The 17,481-nt window shown below is 38.3% G+C and overlaps 1 protein-coding gene across 2 annotated transcripts in view; it reads left to right on the top strand.

The window, feature by feature from the left end:
* Window positions 1-17,481, top strand: part of LOC146475302 (phosphatidylinositol 4-kinase alpha-like) — a 35,323-nt gene that overhangs the window by 3,213 nt on the left and 14,629 nt on the right. For both annotated transcript variants that reach the window (XM_085115686.1, XM_085115685.1), the window contains exons 3-20: window positions 463-722; window positions 1,006-1,071; window positions 2,092-2,191; window positions 2,687-2,863; window positions 3,988-4,132; window positions 4,432-4,653; window positions 5,289-5,568; window positions 6,752-6,861; window positions 7,358-7,808; window positions 8,220-8,430; window positions 8,982-9,177; window positions 11,504-11,588; window positions 13,585-13,761; window positions 14,305-14,517; window positions 15,135-15,303; window positions 15,933-16,060; window positions 16,578-16,784; window positions 17,099-17,307. In XM_085115686.1, coding sequence (XP_084971812.1) covers window positions 463-722; window positions 1,006-1,071; window positions 2,092-2,191; window positions 2,687-2,863; window positions 3,988-4,132; window positions 4,432-4,653; window positions 5,289-5,568; window positions 6,752-6,861; window positions 7,358-7,808; window positions 8,220-8,430; window positions 8,982-9,177; window positions 11,504-11,588; window positions 13,585-13,761; window positions 14,305-14,517; window positions 15,135-15,303; window positions 15,933-16,060; window positions 16,578-16,784; window positions 17,099-17,307 — 3,406 coding nt within the window. The remainder of the gene's footprint in view (window positions 1-462; window positions 723-1,005; window positions 1,072-2,091; window positions 2,192-2,686; window positions 2,864-3,987; window positions 4,133-4,431; window positions 4,654-5,288; window positions 5,569-6,751; window positions 6,862-7,357; window positions 7,809-8,219; window positions 8,431-8,981; window positions 9,178-11,503; window positions 11,589-13,584; window positions 13,762-14,304; window positions 14,518-15,134; window positions 15,304-15,932; window positions 16,061-16,577; window positions 16,785-17,098; window positions 17,308-17,481) is intronic.

Raw genomic sequence — 17,481 nt, 5'->3', positions numbered from 1 at the left:
TTTGAATAGGCTATTGTTCGCTTTGTTTACATGTTCTTCGAGGACAATAAGCGAACTGTCAGGTTTTAGGTGTGATAAATTTCACGGAAGCGCACTCGCTCTCAAGGGAAATAATCAAAGCGATCTGTGAGCGAACTCGTGAATTGAACTGGTAAATGTGTTATAATATTTCGGATTATGCCCAAAATTATTTGCTTAACGTGCAAAACAATTCATTAAACTTCACTCGCACAATTCCTTTCGATACGCGAAGCAACGCAAAGGTCAGTGAAAGCTCTAATGCTAGTCGACGAAAGAAGAGAGCACTTCCAGGTCTTTTTGAAGGAATTACAATGGAACTAGTTGGGCATAAGTGAAAAGGCACTACTCCCATTGTGGCTGAATAACAAACTGTATGGGTATTAATTTTTTTTCTGGAACAACACAATTGAATATAGATATCTATTTTTATTTCTTTAACAGCTAACTTCTGCTGCACTACTGTCCCTCTCCTCCTTGGTGTGGCTCAAGCCCTTGGTGTGTCCAGTGTATATGTGTCCGACCCCTCCCTGGTCACAAAGCTGTTATTTCCAAATCATGGTGGCCATTCCATGCCCACAGAGCCTCAGCTTCCAAGGGCTCTGAGTCGAGCTGCACCTCGAAGATTCCTGAGCTTTCCACTGGGAAAGAGAGACGACAGCTATCATCTGTCAGATGCGCAGCTGAGTAGTGTGATTGCAAAGGTACATGTAGGTCTTATGCAATCAAATGTAAAATTATATTTATCAGAAAAAGTGCTGTGGCATTTGTTAAATAAACTTTTACCGTTTGAGTGCACGATAAAAGGAGGTGTGAGGACCTTTTCTGGGTTTGAAGACATGACATTCCAAAATAATATTAAGTAAATAAATAAACAAATGTTATTACAAGGTAATTAAATTTATGATGTTTTACATGCACAGGTACAGTGTATGTGTGTAAATTAAACAATGTGACCGATTTTAACTTCTTTTGTTCTCAAAACAGGTTGAGAAGTTGATTAACATGCAGTTTCTTCAAGGCTTGGATGTTGTCTTATCAGATTGCATTCAGGTACATTTAAATGGGGCAAATTTGCTTTAATTTATGATTTATGCTTCAAGTTCCTCATGTACCTGATGTGCAGATCAAGTCCTCTTCCTCTTGGTCAGGGCCAAGTTGTTCAAAGCCAGATGAAGCTAATCCTGGTTTAACGTGAACTGTGATTCGAGTATATTTACTAATCCATAAGGATTCGTCCAAAAGATTTTTGTCCCTCAGTTTTGCCTTAGACTTTTCTTTACCATAAGATTAAAATGAGCCTTTAAAATAATCTTTAATGAGCGAGTTGAAAACCTTGGTTAACTTTTAATCATGGATTAGCATTAATCGCCTTTCGAACAACCCGGTCCAGATGTCTTGGTTTTTAGCTTTTTATTCAGCAATTAAATTCCCAGCCTTTTTGGTGTGTAAGCACAAAATAGCTTTGCCTGAAATCAAAATTTGCTTGCCAAGCTGGTCGTAATATTGACTGGATAAGACTTTTTGTTAGCTTTGTTCTGAACATGTTTCTGTAATATGCTAGATTCTTTATACTGGTATGTGGGACAGGTGTCCCATTGTGAAATCACAAGCTGGATGTTCAGGGGCTCTAACATCACAAACTTATAAGTTATATACTGCACATTGCAAACAACACCAATCAATATTTCCAAAAGGGAATATTGTCATAGTGGAAGCAAGGGAGATGTTTTTTTTTTAACATTGTATTTCATAGCAGTTATATACACTTGTGTACCGTGCACAAGGTTGTATAATATCATGGTTCAAAATTTTGTTTTGGTTTAAAAATTTATTATTTTCAAACCAGTTTGATTTTTATTTCTCTTTGTCTCAGTTTATGATCTTCAATACTACACAAAGGAAAAATAAAAGTTAAACTGGACGGCTTGAAAAATTTAAAGCCAAATAAAAATTTTTTAAGTACAATGTAATATGGGGTAGCCGTAATAGATAAGTTCAAGCGAGGAATCTTAACGATAAATAAATAAGTAAATAAATAAATCAAATTATGTACTTTTTTTCTTGTTATAGGCTGGGATGTTGTTAAACAAATTTCCTTTCCAGTCATTTAGTGAAGCTGTCATGTTATCAATGGTAACACTTCTGAGGGATCTTTGTCAAAACACACCAGGTAAATTTAGAGTAATTCTGTTCAGTATTCCTTGATCAGACTGTTTGACTTTCTAGAGTTTAGATTGGTGGCAAATGGTAAACTCGAGACTTTGCAAGGTGGCAAGAACAGCATTTTTCTGCAAGCCCAAGACTTTGTTAGCCAAGAAAATGAGAAACTGGGACACTTTGTAAAAGAAGTCGAGTCTGTGAGACCTTTAAAATGTTGCAAGATGCATACTATTTGCCATGCCTTTTAGATTGTAGATTTCAGTCGAACAGCTGCCTTCTAATTGCAAGCACAACCTCGCAGAAAAGTGTAAAAGCTCTGAGTATGAGAGGGACTGACAAGGGTTCCCTCATAATTTTGGTAGTATACAATGTCAATGATCATGCAGCAAAATGGAACTGTAAACAGTATATTTTCAAATCGTTTTGCACAAAATTAAATGTTAGAGTCATATGATAACAAAAGAATTTCCAGTGAATGCAAATTGGTTTATTCTGTTGTATCTAGGTATTTCCACAAGTGTTGCAAGCAAAGCCCATGATGTAGGAAAAATGGTTTTCGCAACAATAAAAGCTGAATTTCAGAAGAAATCGGAAATCAGTACTACATCAATGCCCTGGAAGCTTCAAACTGTTTCAGCTTGCATTGATTTGATGGTGTGGACAACTGAACAAGATGACCAAGGTAATTCATTAATTTTTCGAAACGGATTTGACTATAAAAGTTAACGTTAAAAAAGAACGACCTTTCGACTGTTCGACGGTCATTTTCAAGTTCAAGATAAGTAGTAAAATTAGCATGTGCTTGTAATATACAATACAGTCAACTCTCTCATAGCGACCACTTCTCGTAAGCGACCACCTCCCATAAGCGACCACTTCGTAAACAACCGTTTTGTTTCTAAGTTAAATACTCTTTCAAGAGCTCTCTTGTAAGCGACCACCACTCAAATTTCTTAAGGGACCGCGACCACTTTTTAGGCCAGAAATTACACAATCATTTTCTTTTGTTTCCTGTTTCCAATAAGCGACCACTCAACATAATCACGTATGACCGTTAGTAAATCATTACTCAGAAGTGACAAAAGTTCAATTTTTAATGACGCAACCCCAGACTGCTGACAGATAATAACAGTTTACATACAGAGAAGATGGCTTTAATTAGATCTGTTGGTAAACAGGAATTGTTACAGTGATCTGTTCCAAAATGATATACAAAGTTTCATCAGAAGAATGAAGAGATGTGAAAAAATGAAATAAATCAGTTTCCATTTGCCTACTTTTAGCTGCTGAGGTAAAATTTTTATGTAACTAATTAATTAATGCAGTATTAGGCTTATTTTGTTGATCTTTCCCGTAAGCGACCACCTCCCGTAAGCGACCACTTTGTCGTGCCCCAAGGGTGGTCGCTTACGAGAGAGTTGACTGAAATTGTAGAAGGACTAAAGAGATACTGACTAAAAGTTTACAATAATTGTATATAAGCACATGCTAATTTTACTTCTTTTCTTGAACTTGAGAACGACTGTCGGAAGGTCGAAACATCATTTTTATTTAACATTTAACTTTTATAGTTAAATTCGTTACTAATCTCTCAATTTGTACATGTACATGTATCGACTACAGTGATCAAGCTGCCCTTATTGCTAACACCTACAGCGTTGGTCCATATACAACCAGTAAAAGTAGCCAAACCCCTCTCTTTCATGTTTAAATGTTACAGTTAGCAACGGTAGTATTATTGAAAGGAAATGTGATGTAATATTTTTTTATTTAATATCTTTTTTTGTATTATTTTGTTTCTTTTAGATGGTGACACTCTTTGCCAGAACATTGCTGAGTTTTTGTGCTCAAATTTGGCAGTTTCCTTGGCCCAGTCAGACAACGGCCGATTTGTTATATGCTGTTTGGAAGGTTTTGCGACACTGGCTGAAAAGTTACCATCGTTGGCCAGGTAAACTGATTTCTGTTGCATCAAACTTTGAATGGGAGTTTCTCAAGGTTTTTGTGCAAAAAAGAAACTGAATTGGTGTATTTCAGATCCCTTTTTGTCGTTTAGCTCAGATTCAGTGCCAGAGTTTTTGCATGTGGCCTGGAATTAATTTTGGAAATGTTGCTTAGTTCCTCTTTATTACCTTACTCCTTTTGAGTGGAGACCAGCAAGATGAAGCCAAAGGTCCAATCCAGCTAGAAGCAGCTGATACGAGTACCTCATGTTAGTCATTATTAATAACTATTTTTGTGTTTTAATAGCCCTGTGCTCAACTCCCTCAAAGATTTTCTCCTGCGGCCTGCTCCTCTGCTTGTTAAGTTGTCTGAAACTGCAAAGAAACCAACAGCAAGCATAGTCATGACAGTGTCATCTGATGCAAATGAAGGCGGCGTGACAGTCGGCCATACCACTGGAGTGAAAAAGGATTCCCAAGACACTGCTTATCAGAAAGTCAGAAAAGTTGCACTTGATAGCATCTGCAGGTGAGAGTGAGCGTCTGAGGCAAAGATAGGGGATTGACATAACACTGTCTTGTGCCAAATGGCGTAATACATTCATGTATACTAATCGAAAACCAAAGTTCTCACCATATGACTTTCTGTAAAACATAAACTTGTGTTACGTATGTGTGGTAACTGCTGTTTGAATACTTTTAATGTTTTTTGTTGAGAATCCATGATCGAATTTCAAAGAAGTTGTCTAATATGTTATAGTGCACTTGTATGTGGAGTAAAGGCTGTGAACTCTGTAATTCCAGGACAACTTCTTTGAAATAATACGTTTTGAAAAAATCATGGACTTTTTTCAAATTTTCACTTATGATAGTTTTGCAGAAAAATGTAACTTTACTGAAGCAAGAATCTAATCCACTTTTTTGAAGACTTGACTTCTGACTGGCGCAAAACATTACTTAGGGGTTGGTGGAGTAAGGCCCTGAGTAACTTTTGATGTAAGGTCAAATACTCCTTTTGTTTTTACAAGGCAATTTGGAAGGAGAATCTAGCAATTTATCAGAATTTCCAGGCACCCCTTCATTTGAGGTGTTGCTTATCTGTGAGTGTGGCATCTCTTGTGTTCTTGTGGAGTAACAGTATTTACAGTTTTCATTTCATTTCAGGGCTCTCAAGTCTGGGCAAACCATAGACAAGAATTGTGTTCAAGCATTCCTGGCCTCTGTAGCTAATAGACTTTATATATCAGAAAGCAGTGATGGCAACTCAACTCTGATCTCCACCAATGCTATCCTAACCCTGGGCCATGTCGCTTTCATGCTTCATGCCGTTCCCAAGACAACAGACTCTGTGTTGACGATACTTCAACAGCGATTTTGCCATCCTCCTTCATCTCTTGACCCGCTGATTGTGGAACAGCTGGGATATCTTATTCTCACAGGATCGGTTTGTATAAAATATTTCTGTCTTTAATACCATATGTACATACAGAATCATTTGAAATCAACCATCTCACAGTCTTCTAACATTTATATGTAACAACTCTGTATGAGGAAGCCTTATTCTATAAGCCCTATGGTTTCTCCTAAGGCTTTCTCACCACTTTCTCTGGATATATTTTTTGTACTCTTATTTTGCTTTTTTTTGTAACATGTGTGGTGGTGAAATAAACAAACAAACTTCTCTCCACTTTGGCCAGTCAGTTGTCAGTCCCAGCTGGAGGCTGACTGTTTGCTGCATGTGGTTTAAGACAGACACCTTTATTTAGTTAAAAAGCTCAGGGTATAGTCCCTTCAGGAGTTTAAAAGCACCCTGCTATCAATAGGAGCCCTGATTACTAAATACACTAATTACAATGCAGATATACTATAAAAAGTAAGAAAAACTATATACAATATACTATAAAAACTATATACAATGTGTTAATAAAAGTAATGAACTATGTAATAAGTTAATTTAAAAAAAGCTATTTCGAAAAATAAAAAAAACTATGCATCTCTTGGCGACTTCTGTTCTTACGGCAGGTACATGAAGCAGATCACGTTGTCTAAAAGTACGACGCGTAGCGGAGTATTTTTGACGAACTTTGAGGTTTTTGATATTGTGATGAAACACTGTGACGAGTGTTTGATACAACTTCTCAAACAAACCTATTTTGAAGGAGAAATTAAGGATGCAAAAACGAGGAGTTTTTCATCAGATTTCCAAACACGTCTCGGTGCATGATTTCCTTTGTCTTTGGCTTTTGAATTATTAATGAGTTTGAGAAGTAATATAACAAATACGAGACACAGTGTTTCATCACATATCAAACACCGAGAAGAGAGTTGAAAATACGACGCATGGCAGAGTATTTTTGACGAACTTCGAGGTTTTTGATATTTTGATGAAACACTGTGACGAGTGTTTGATACAACTTCTCAAACAAACTGATTTTGAAGGAGAAATTAAGGATGCAAAAACAAGGAGTTTTTCATCAGATTTCCAAACACGTCACGGTGCATGATTTCCTTTGTCTTTGGCTTTTGAATGAATAAAATGAGTTTGAGAATCACAGTTCAAGGCTCCAGTTGGTTCTGTCCTGGATACACCATGTGCAAACTAAACTGTTTTTGTTGTTCATTATCAGGAGCAGTGTTATCAACAGATCATGAACATGTTTATGAAGATCTCTATTGATGCAGGTTCAATGGCTTACTCAGCTGAACCATCAATAAATGATAAAACAGAAGGCTACAGGTACAAATATAATATTGTACAAAAAAATAATAAAATATAATGTAAAGGACACAGTTGTTATTTGGCAGTTAGTCACATCTTGTATGATTTGACTTCTAAAACATGTAGCACACATTGTTTTACTGTGAAGACAAAGTAATTGTCATGATAATAACATGTCTTTGTACTTTGTACAAATGTATTTAATGGCTGAAAATGACTGTCAGTGATGAATAGGAACAAATAGGCAGCCCTCTCAAATAATTATTAATAATACTGCTACTGTTATGGCAGCTGGTGATTTTGCTGCCTACAGACAATGATTTGCTGCATAGTTCATTAATTAATTTTTTTTCCATGCAAACCTCTTTGAGTTTAATACAGTCATACCTACTACTGCCATTGTGTTGCCCATTGTTCATACAAAACATTTTGAGACAACTAAATAAGGTTTATCTACTGCCCTATTCCTAGCTTACAGTTGTAACTATACTGCTCTTTTGTTTTGTTTGTGCAGACATTGCGGCCTTGCAGTAATCAATGCCTTTTCTAACGTGGCTGCCAATCTTGAGGGAGAAACCCAGCTCCAGGATTACCTTGTACGTCTGTTGGAGCTGTTTGTACAGCTGGGATTGGAGAGCAAAAGAGTCAGTGAAAAGGCACCTGTTGCCTTTAAAGCGTCATCCAGTGCTGGCAATCTTGGTGTGCTCATTCCTGTTATATCTATTGTAATGCAGCGCCTTCCCGTCATCACTGATCCCAAGCCACGCTTACACAAGCTTTTCCGTGACTTTTGGCTTTACTGTGTGGTGATGGGTTTTGGTGTTGAGGGATCTGGTCTGTGGCCTCATGAATGGTATGAAGGAGTGTGTCAGATTGCGTCAAAGTCTCCACTGTTGCTTGGTACAGGTCATCTAAGATCAGAACTGATGTATAACTCAGCACTGAGGAATGATTCTGTGAATCCGGTTAGTGAGTGGTCTTATTATTACCAGATGTAATTTTCCAAAATGTTTGACTTCTATTCCTACATCCATATTCTTAGCTACTATTAGTGAAAGTTAGCTAGCCAAAAAGTTTGTAACAGCTTTTTCAGGTTTGCCCAATGTAGTACAGCTAGTGGAGAAAAATTAATTATGTAAACCCTGACTGATGTTTGCCAACTTATACTGTCTTGTATGCATAGTACTACTCTTCCTTCCTTCTTAAATGGAGGTGTTAAAATGAAAATGTTAAAATATAATTATATAGACTGACAACAACTGTAAGAACTAGATGCTAGACAGTAGATTTATCAATAATTGAAAAATATTGCACATTCATGATATGTATCAGGCTTTCAACTTCTTTAATTTCTTCTTTTTCAATTTTGTGACCAGGCTGAACTGAACGAGGTGCGCACTTCTCTGCTGGAGACCCTGGGCAATCCTGCTGAGATTGTTACTCTTGTTAACAAGTTAAATTTTGGCCAGTGTACCTACCTGCTGTCAGTTTATCGACTGGAATCGTTACGAGTGTCTTCTGACCCTGGGAAGTTTTACTCCATCTTTGACTATTTGGAGGACAAAGCTATTGAAAAGGATAAAGCTGGTAAGAAATGTGCCAGACCTTACAAAAATAATATCATTCGAATGAAAGCTACTGAGCAGCACTTTCCTGTGGTGCTGCTTTTTATGCTGTGCAACGTGGTTCTAGCTTTTGAGTCTGTGGATGAAATACTAAAGTGTGACCTTGCGAATGAAAACTACTGAGCAGTACTTTTCTGTGGTGTTGTTTAATATTATGCTGTACTACAAAGTGGTTTATCTTTTGAGTCTGTGGATGAAATCCTTAAGTGTGACCATTCAAATGGAAGTTACAACAATATACTGTATGTGTCTGCATCAGTTAGGACTTTCCTGTGGTGCTACTTAATGCAGGCAGTTTAGAAAGTTCATCAAATCGTCTTTGGTATTCATATTGGGATTTCAAGTGAAGGATTAGGCTTTTGAAGAAATATTAGGAGTAATTAAAAAAATATCTGACATTGTCTTAAGCAAACAACCAGTCTTGTCAGGGTCTGACTATTATTTTTGTAACTAATAAGGGTCTTCTTTCTGTACTGAATGCTTCACCTCTTATTTTCTTTGTGATCACTTTAGGAATCTGGCAGTGTATTTCTGCAGTTGGAGACAAAGTTTTCTCAGTTTTTCTGAATGTGATGTCCAACAAACCAAGAACGATAGAAAGGGAAAAAGAACTTGAGAGACATGCACAGTTCTTGCTTGTTAAATTTAATCACCTTCAGAAAAGGATCAGGCGTGTTGCTGACAAGTATCTGTCTTCATTTGTTGACAAGTAAGTTTAAGTGCCTTTACATCTTTACCTGCTAGAATGTTACAGCTGTCATTTAGCTTTGGAGAAGATGGTTCTGCAAGGAAAATAGCTGGTCAGAAATGAAAGAAAGTCGTGCCTTGCTGAACGCCTCGAAGTCATTTTCAAGCTCTCAGTGCATGGCCGCCTGTCCTTGTTGCAGTTGCCAGCTGTGATAACCAGCTGCCAGTTATGACAGCCCAGACAGGGACCATTTCTTTATGTTTTGGAGTAGATGTTGGAACCAACTAAGCCATAGTAGGCAGTGGCCTAGCTAAGACAATTGAAGGGCTGGGAGCATAACCGACTTATGTCGAATTTCAGCCCGTTTTTCGATGTAGCTCTGATTTGTCCAAACTTTTGCATGTGAACTGCAATTCGATTGAAAACCATTGTCCAGTATTTTTTCATGCCGCTTTGTGTTTCGTACTAATGCCATTGAGAAATTTTACCATCTTGTAAAGATATATCGGTAACATTATAGACACTGGATGACCAAAAGGACAATGCACTGAGTATTAAATACTTGTATTCAATATACACTCGTTGTCTTTGAAACACGGCACACGAAAGCGGTGTTTTTCGCGGGAGCAACGCAAAGAATGCTGTCACGCTTTTATTTGATTCTGTTACAAACTACTACGTACTTGACAGGAATGTCAGAAATGTAAACAGTTACATTCTCCAAGAGAAAATGTGTCCATTTCCTGGCGTAAAATCCAGCTTTGTCTCGTTTGTCGACATATCACTCTTGATAACGCAAAATACTAGCATTCTAAACGATTAACAGGAAGACATGTAGCCATTTTAACAATTAACAACGATTAACGGCAGTTCTAATAAAAGGTACTGACTATCTATTCTTTTCACGAGCAGTCCGTGTTAACCGTTGAAAATCTATGTTAATCGTACTTTTATTGAATCATTGCCTTGAAATAGTCAAGTTAAGGATGGTGCCTACTAATACCGAAGTATTTTTGTGCGGCTTATGAATGTGCGGGAAAAGCAGATCTTAACAAGGCCTCTTGGAATCTAAAAAGAGAATTGGGGGTAACCACGCATTTCTCAGAGATGATTAAGCCATAATATCTCTAAAAAGCGCCAAAATATAAAGGAATGTATGGGATTTTTTCCTAAATTGAAGCTTAATTATCTCTGAAAAATGCATGGCTACCCCCAATTTTCTTTTGAGATACCAAAAGCACTTGCCAAGTTCTGCTTTCTCCGTATAGTTTTAAACCGCGCAAAATTATCCCTGTATTAGTAGGCACCACCCATAGGAAACCCGAGTATCTCAAGATGCGCAGAACGTATGCGCAGTAACAATAGTAGGCACCGTCCTTAATCGTTACATACCGAATTTCAAACCTGGCAAACCACAACTAAGGCTTGCAAAACACCTTGCACATGGTGGGATTTGTCTCTGATGCTCCCGCGGGATTTGATAATCGAATTGAAAAATTCGCCACGGCACAGTCATCACTACCAAGGAGGGATTCTTTGGACAACATTTCCACCAGTTCCTGTGAGCTACATTCGTCAATTTCATAACTTTTCAAAAGATCCATAGATGTCGTGCGTTTACAAACTTCACCAAACAAAAGCGAAACCAACTAGCCAGTACGATACGCAAGTTGTTTATCCCGACTGCCTTGATCTATTTTGGGCTTGTTACAACCTGCAAAAGCAAACCATGACATCATCTCAAACGTTACTTATAGAAACAACAACTGGTGCGACTAAACACGGCTCGTGAACAGTGGAAACTTTTAGCCTACCGATAATTTGGAAAACGAGTCTGACGTGGACAAAACCTGTCAAAAGATTTGCCTTCCAAGCGCGTTCACTTGTAGACTAGCAAACTACCAAATCCCCCTCCCCCTCCCCCTCCCCCTCCCCCTCCCCCTGACTCAGTGTTGTCTTTTGGGTCACGAACAGTTTCCTGGCAAGTATCACTTCCCATATCAACATTGCATAAGGGGGAGGGGGGGAGAGAGAAGTAACTGTGGTAGAATTATGACGGGAGAAACAGTAAGTGTGTGGTTTTTTGCCTGTCTGTGTTCGGTTGTCATTGCATAGGGGGAGGGGGTGGGAGGGAGAAGTAAGCAAGTGGTTTTTGTTCTGTTCGTGTTTGGTTTTCTCAAGGAGTTTTGTCCACCATTGTAAAACCGCGAAATGTTTTGAAAACCAGGGAGAGCCAAAATTCGGACAAATCCAAGCGAAATCGAAAGGCGGGCTAAAATTCGACATAAGTCGGTTATGCTCTCAGACCTTCATTTATTGATTGATTGGTTGGTTGTTTTTCTTTCAGGTTTCCTCACCTTCTTTGGAATGGTAAAGTGCTTCACTTTATGTTGGATTTACTTCAGGAACTTTCTCAGTGTCTGAATCACCCAGTAAGTTTGTCTGTGGTGGATATTATATTTTAGAAGTCAACATACTAAAAGCCCCAGCCTATAGTTGACTCTCACTGACCACTTGAGAAATACAAGACACTTTGCCTCTGTATTGTACAGAGCATGGACCACCACAGGTCAGGGATGCCTCCATGCTGCTTCTCAAACATTGCTGTTGCAATGGGGGTAATCCTTCAGTATTTCCACAAGTTGCTTGTACCATCTACAACGTACATTCATCTTTAATAATTCTCTGTAATCATCCTGTTGCACAGAAAAATAAATAAGAAAGTTTCTTAATTATAATATGAATGCAAGTGACAAGACTTACATGTGGCTAGTTTGTAGCTATTATTGTTGCCAATGTAACATTGTGTAAATCGGGGCCGGGGGAGGTGTGGGGGAGGCATTTTTTTAAGTTTGACTCATTTTTAACTCGTGAATGCGCGCATGCGCAATGAACGAGTTATAGCGATAGCTGACTCTCGACTTGGTCGATCAGTCGATCAGTCGATCAGTCGATCAGTCGATCAGTCGATCAGTCGGTTTTGTCGTTAACTTTCGGGCGTGCGCAGTGAATGAGTTTTAAATTCAATTAGTGGAAAAAAACACGCGAACATTTGTTGTTCATGGCGCATCAGGAAATTCTTATTCAATATGTAGAGAATAATTTGACGATCATTTAGTGCAAGAATGGCGATTTTTCGTTCAATCTTTGCAAAGTTTCAAGTTTTTTCAGTTTTTCAGAAAGTCCGGGGTTGTAAACTCAATTAGTGAAAAAAAAAAAAAACGTGAAAATTTGTTTCACGACGCGTCAGAATTCTCTCATTCATTCTGTAGAGAATAATTTGACAATCATTTTAGTGTAAGAATGGGGATTTTTCGTTGAATCTGAGCAAAGTTATAGGATTTTTTCGTTTTTTTCTACGAAGTGCGGTTTCTTTCAAGAATTAAAAATAATTTAATTTAAAAATAATTTAATTAAAAAATAATTTTATTTGTCAGTTTTCACGCGAAAGCGGAACGTGCCATGTCACGCATCATTGACGTCGTAAACAAAATTATGCAAATGTCTGGTGAAATGAACACTTTTAAGATCTTGTCAGCTTTCATAGAGGTTTCAAAGGGAAAAAATGTTTCATTTTCGAAATTTACAACTGGTAATTTATGGGAAAGCAAAAGGACGCGGTCGATAAATAATTCTTATTTAGCAAGAGCTTGTCATAGTTCATTATTTTTACTTGAGGATTGCGTGGACTGAACTCCAAAGGAAAAATTTCACGCATTTATGTCGGGCATGAATCGTAATGCGATACTTTGTTGAACATATTTCCCTTTGTGAGATCGGCTTGCCCTACAGTAATTTTGTAATTTTAATTCCCAAAAAAACTTCACTTGCCCATCGGGCAAGTGATGGTTAGAATCCACTAGCCCGATCGCGAAATCCAGTAGCCGCGGACTATCACACGAATTTGCATGACGTAGCTGCACATGGCGTGCTCCTATAAACTTTGAATAAAAAAAACACGTGATATTTTTTAATCGGCGCATCAGAATAATCGGCTTATTCAATCTGTACAGAATAATTTGACAATCATTTTAATAGTACAAGAATGGTCATTTTTCGTTACATAATCGGGCAAAGATATAATTTCTTTTAGCTTTTGAGGAAGTTTCCGTAGCCGTCTAAATTGCAATTACTATGTGTCATCTGCATTCACGAGTTGGCTCACAGGAGCCTTTGATTACATCAGCCTGCTATGTAACTTTTTTCGCTTTGGGCCCCTGCTTTACACAAACGTCTGAATCTACCATTGTATCGTTATTTATACTGTATTTATTGAATCAGTAGCCATCAAATTTTATCTAGTTCTAGGAAATTGTTTTTATACAGGGTTAACCTCGCGATTTCCCTATTCAGGATGTTTTTGTATTTGTGTTGAAGCCTCCTGAAAATGTTATGTTATGTCTGTAATGCATCTCTTGCCCATTGTAGAATGAGAATCACCAGACTATAGAGATCAATGTGCCCAGCTCTGTTCCCTTCAGTCTCATTGTTCCAGAAGAGATGGACGGTCGAGAGGGGACAGTCAGTGATTTTGCAGCTCGTTGCAGTGGTATTATTATGGAGGCAATCAAGTGGGCACCAGAAACAACAAGATCCTTACTACAGGTGGGTGGGGTAGTCAGTATGGAGGTGTAAACTGTACATTTGCAGAAAAGATTATTTCCTGCTCTGGAAACATAATGATAAAAAGAATACTGACTCAAGGCAAATAGTTTTTCAGAATGAAATATTTCAATGTTATCTCAATGTCTTCTTCAGTCGTTTGATCTTGTTAGTTAGTCATGTTATTATCCATCACTTGACCATTGTATAGCATTGTATACCAGTGGTAGGTCCAGGTTGATCCCCATTCCTGTCTACAATTCTGTACAATGGTCACATAATCATGTGACCAATTAACAACTGAAGACCAAATGACTGAAGAAGACATTGGGATAACGTTGAAATATTTTGTTTTGAAAACTATCAATTTTTGCTTTGAGTCGGTAATTTTTTTTTGTACATTTACAGTTTTACAGGATACATTTTCACAGGTATAATTTTCACAAACTGTGAATGATGCACAAAAATAGGAAAAATAAAAACTATGCAAACATAAAACATTAGCCAAGGGAATTCTTTCTTCCTTTCCTTCCTTTCATGGTGCAGGATTATATCATGAAGCTGGAGAATTCGTCCCAAGGTTTGTCCCATCACACTGGCCTGTCACTTGCTGCAGAGAATGTTCTGCAGTTTGCTGGATTGAACCCATCATCTGTTGCTGTTAGCAAAGTGTTCCTGGATAAGCGGCCAAGCTGTGTTAAACAGGACACTTCTCAGCTGGTGTCTGGACTCTCCTTGAGGAATCGTTATTTAGGAGAGGTAATATGAGATATTGTATGTTCAGGTCCTTATATAGGGAATGTCAAGTTTATCATCAAAAAGAAAAAATTAAAATGATAGTATAATTCAGTAAGAGAGACAAAGGTTGGACTATTCCCAACTACTGGATATACAATCCAATATTTATTGGATAGAACTACTTAATGTACAATTATTAGTCACACAAGCTGTTTTCATTTGAAAAGCCATCTCAGCTTGTCACACAATCTGTCACTGTATTACTCCTAGACTGTTCACACGCAGTCCCCTATTTTTCTGTGGGATTTTCGAGACTTGTTTGCTTCAGTCGTACTCCCACCATCTTAGTTTGTAAATGCGCACGCAACCTGGGGAGGGTGCCTAAACTACCTAGGGGGGCCCTAGTCAGGGTATGTTGAGTCCGCTCCCCTTGGTAGCTTAGATACTCTCCCCAGGTTGCCTTCTCCATTATAAACCAAGATGGCGGGAGTTCAACTGAAGCGTACGAGTCTCGAAAATCCAACGGAAATATAGGGGACTGTGAACAGTCTATACTACTGCAGAGTGAGCTTGAGATTTTACTCAAAGAATATCAGTCTACATGGGAGCTCATACACTGTGATTTCCTCTACTGACAGGTTATGGGAATGAGAGAACTGTTGACCTGTCAGACGTCAAATGATCAAGATGCCAATGTAGCATTATCAGCTTTACTAAACAAACAGTTAGCGGAGGCGAAGTCAAGCAGTGAAGATACCTTTGTGGCAGCCATGTTCAGAGCTTCAGCATTTCTTGTTACATCACAAGGTGTGCAAGTTTCTATCAATCCCCTATACCAAGAAACTTTGGCAGTGTCAGAGCCATGCTAACACTTCTTTTATGTAGACTACCTTTTGGGTTTGAAACAAGTGACTGGGGACTTTTTTGGGGTTTCATGCAGAGACAAATAGACCTGTTCAAGCTAAGCTCTAGCTATGGATTCACTCTGATGAAGGGCAAACACTTGAAATATCGTAATCGAATTGAATCCCTTTATGGTGGCCAAAGAACCTTTAGTTATCAACTCTGTTGACAAAACCAAACATTCATTTAAGCTCTAGCTAGGCCACTGGACATTTTTGGGTCCAGTTTAAAGCTAACTATTTTTTAGGTCCAACAACTTGGTTTCATTGTCCTATCCCCATCACTAACATACCAGTACTCAGACCCCTTGTGGGTTCTACTACATGTACATCCTGTCCCATCCATCCAAACAGTTGTGCATCATTGCAGCATGTTCAATCACAGCACACTTTTGCTTGCCCCATTAAACACATTTCCAAACCATTGCCTGCTTAAAATGTGATCAACAAGATTTATACTTACCGATGCAGGTTAATCACTCTTCACCCACTGATCACCATACATCAACTAACTGATTAATATTTTTTCTCCAGCTGTTGATCGTCAGCTGCTTCATAACATATGCTGGTGCCCAGCTGATATCTTCACCGAGCTGTCAATGTCCACAGCTGTATCCTGCTGGGAGTGGATCCTGGGATCTAGGCAGGACCTTGAACTACAAGTAAGTTGCTCATTTCACCGGCTCTTGAGAATAGACCCTTCTCCAAAATGGCGGCCGAAAATTCAAATAAGTTAAAATTAAAAACGTATACCAGCACTAGAAAGAGCACTTTTACTTTAGTAACACTGCAAAGATTCAGTATATCAGGTGTAATATCAGCTGAGAAAATGTAAGTTGAAAAATGAAAAATTTACAGACTGGGGGTATGACGTATACCCCCAGTCATACAAACATCTGTAAATTTGTCAAATCTCATCTTACATTTCCTAAGCTGATATAACACCTAATAAGCTGAAATTTTACAAGGTTACTAAAGTAAAGGTGCTCTTTCAAGTGCTGGTATCAGTTTTTCATTCAGTTCAATTTTAACTCATTCAGATCTGTTGCCGCCATTTTGGAGAAGGGTCTGTTCCCAAGTAGCTTTCTTGTCTTGCTGTGGAATTTGTGTCATTTGACATTGCTTCAAATTGAAAATAAATTTTTATCAGTTACATTGATTTAATTTCCGCACTTTCAGATCCTGAGTAAAATCAGTGCTGCATGGCAGTGGACTGTGTCCCGGAGGGTGGGGCTATTTGCTGTCGACCTCAAGGTTGAAAGCCCGCTATCAGCATTTCCAGAGAACAGATCCCCACCCACTCCCCCTAATGTTGTTCCTCATGACATCTGGATCAAGTTCCTTGCTCGACGGTTTGAAGTGATCAAATACTACAGTCATGATCAGGTGAGCGAATGGACGCTTAGTCATTTTTAGTTTTGGTTGTTCATCTGTGCTGAGTGCATCCCATTCTGAGTTTTGACGCTTATAAATTTCCAGTTTCTTAACTTGAAGTTAGGGGAATTTCTACATTATTTCCTCTGTATGGTATTGCCATTCCATCATAAGCTCTCCTCAGCATGCCTGTATTTATACTTGTTAGTGATAGCAGTGGATAAAATGCCATGCCAAGTAATGAAATGAAGTACATATTCTCCTTCTCATTTACTTCAAATCGAATTTCGCGCGTGTGTCCAGCTGAAATATGTACGTTCTTTTAGGTGGAGATATTTGCCACAATGCTCCAGCGCTGTCTGCCATTGACTGTAGGAAGAAAGAACAGTCTCTCCCGTCACATTGCCGCACTCAGAGCACGATTTAGGTTGCTGCATCTTGGGCTGTCCATGCTACAGGGAAACTTCTTAACAAACTCAGTAACAAAGAACGTCCTGCGTGAGAGGATATACTGTAATGCTTTGGACTATTTCAGGTATATTTATCTGTATCCTGTCTTTAAATACATTACCTTTTGTACATGCAAATGTCAAAGTAATTTCACACCTTTTTGAAAATTTCCATTTAGCTAAAATTGAAAAATTAACAACACCACAGGAAAGTACTGCTTAGTGGCTTTCATTTGAATGGTCACACTTTAGGATTTCAT

Source organism: Pavona decussata, unplaced genomic scaffold (assembly GCF_977016875.1).
Source record: "Pavona decussata unplaced genomic scaffold, jaPavDecu1.1 SCAFFOLD_84, whole genome shotgun sequence".
In the NCBI taxonomy this organism is placed as follows: domain Eukaryota; kingdom Metazoa; phylum Cnidaria; class Anthozoa; order Scleractinia; family Agariciidae; genus Pavona; species Pavona decussata.
Note: the sequence above shows the minus strand (reverse complement) of the source record. Positions and strands in the feature narration are given on the sequence as shown.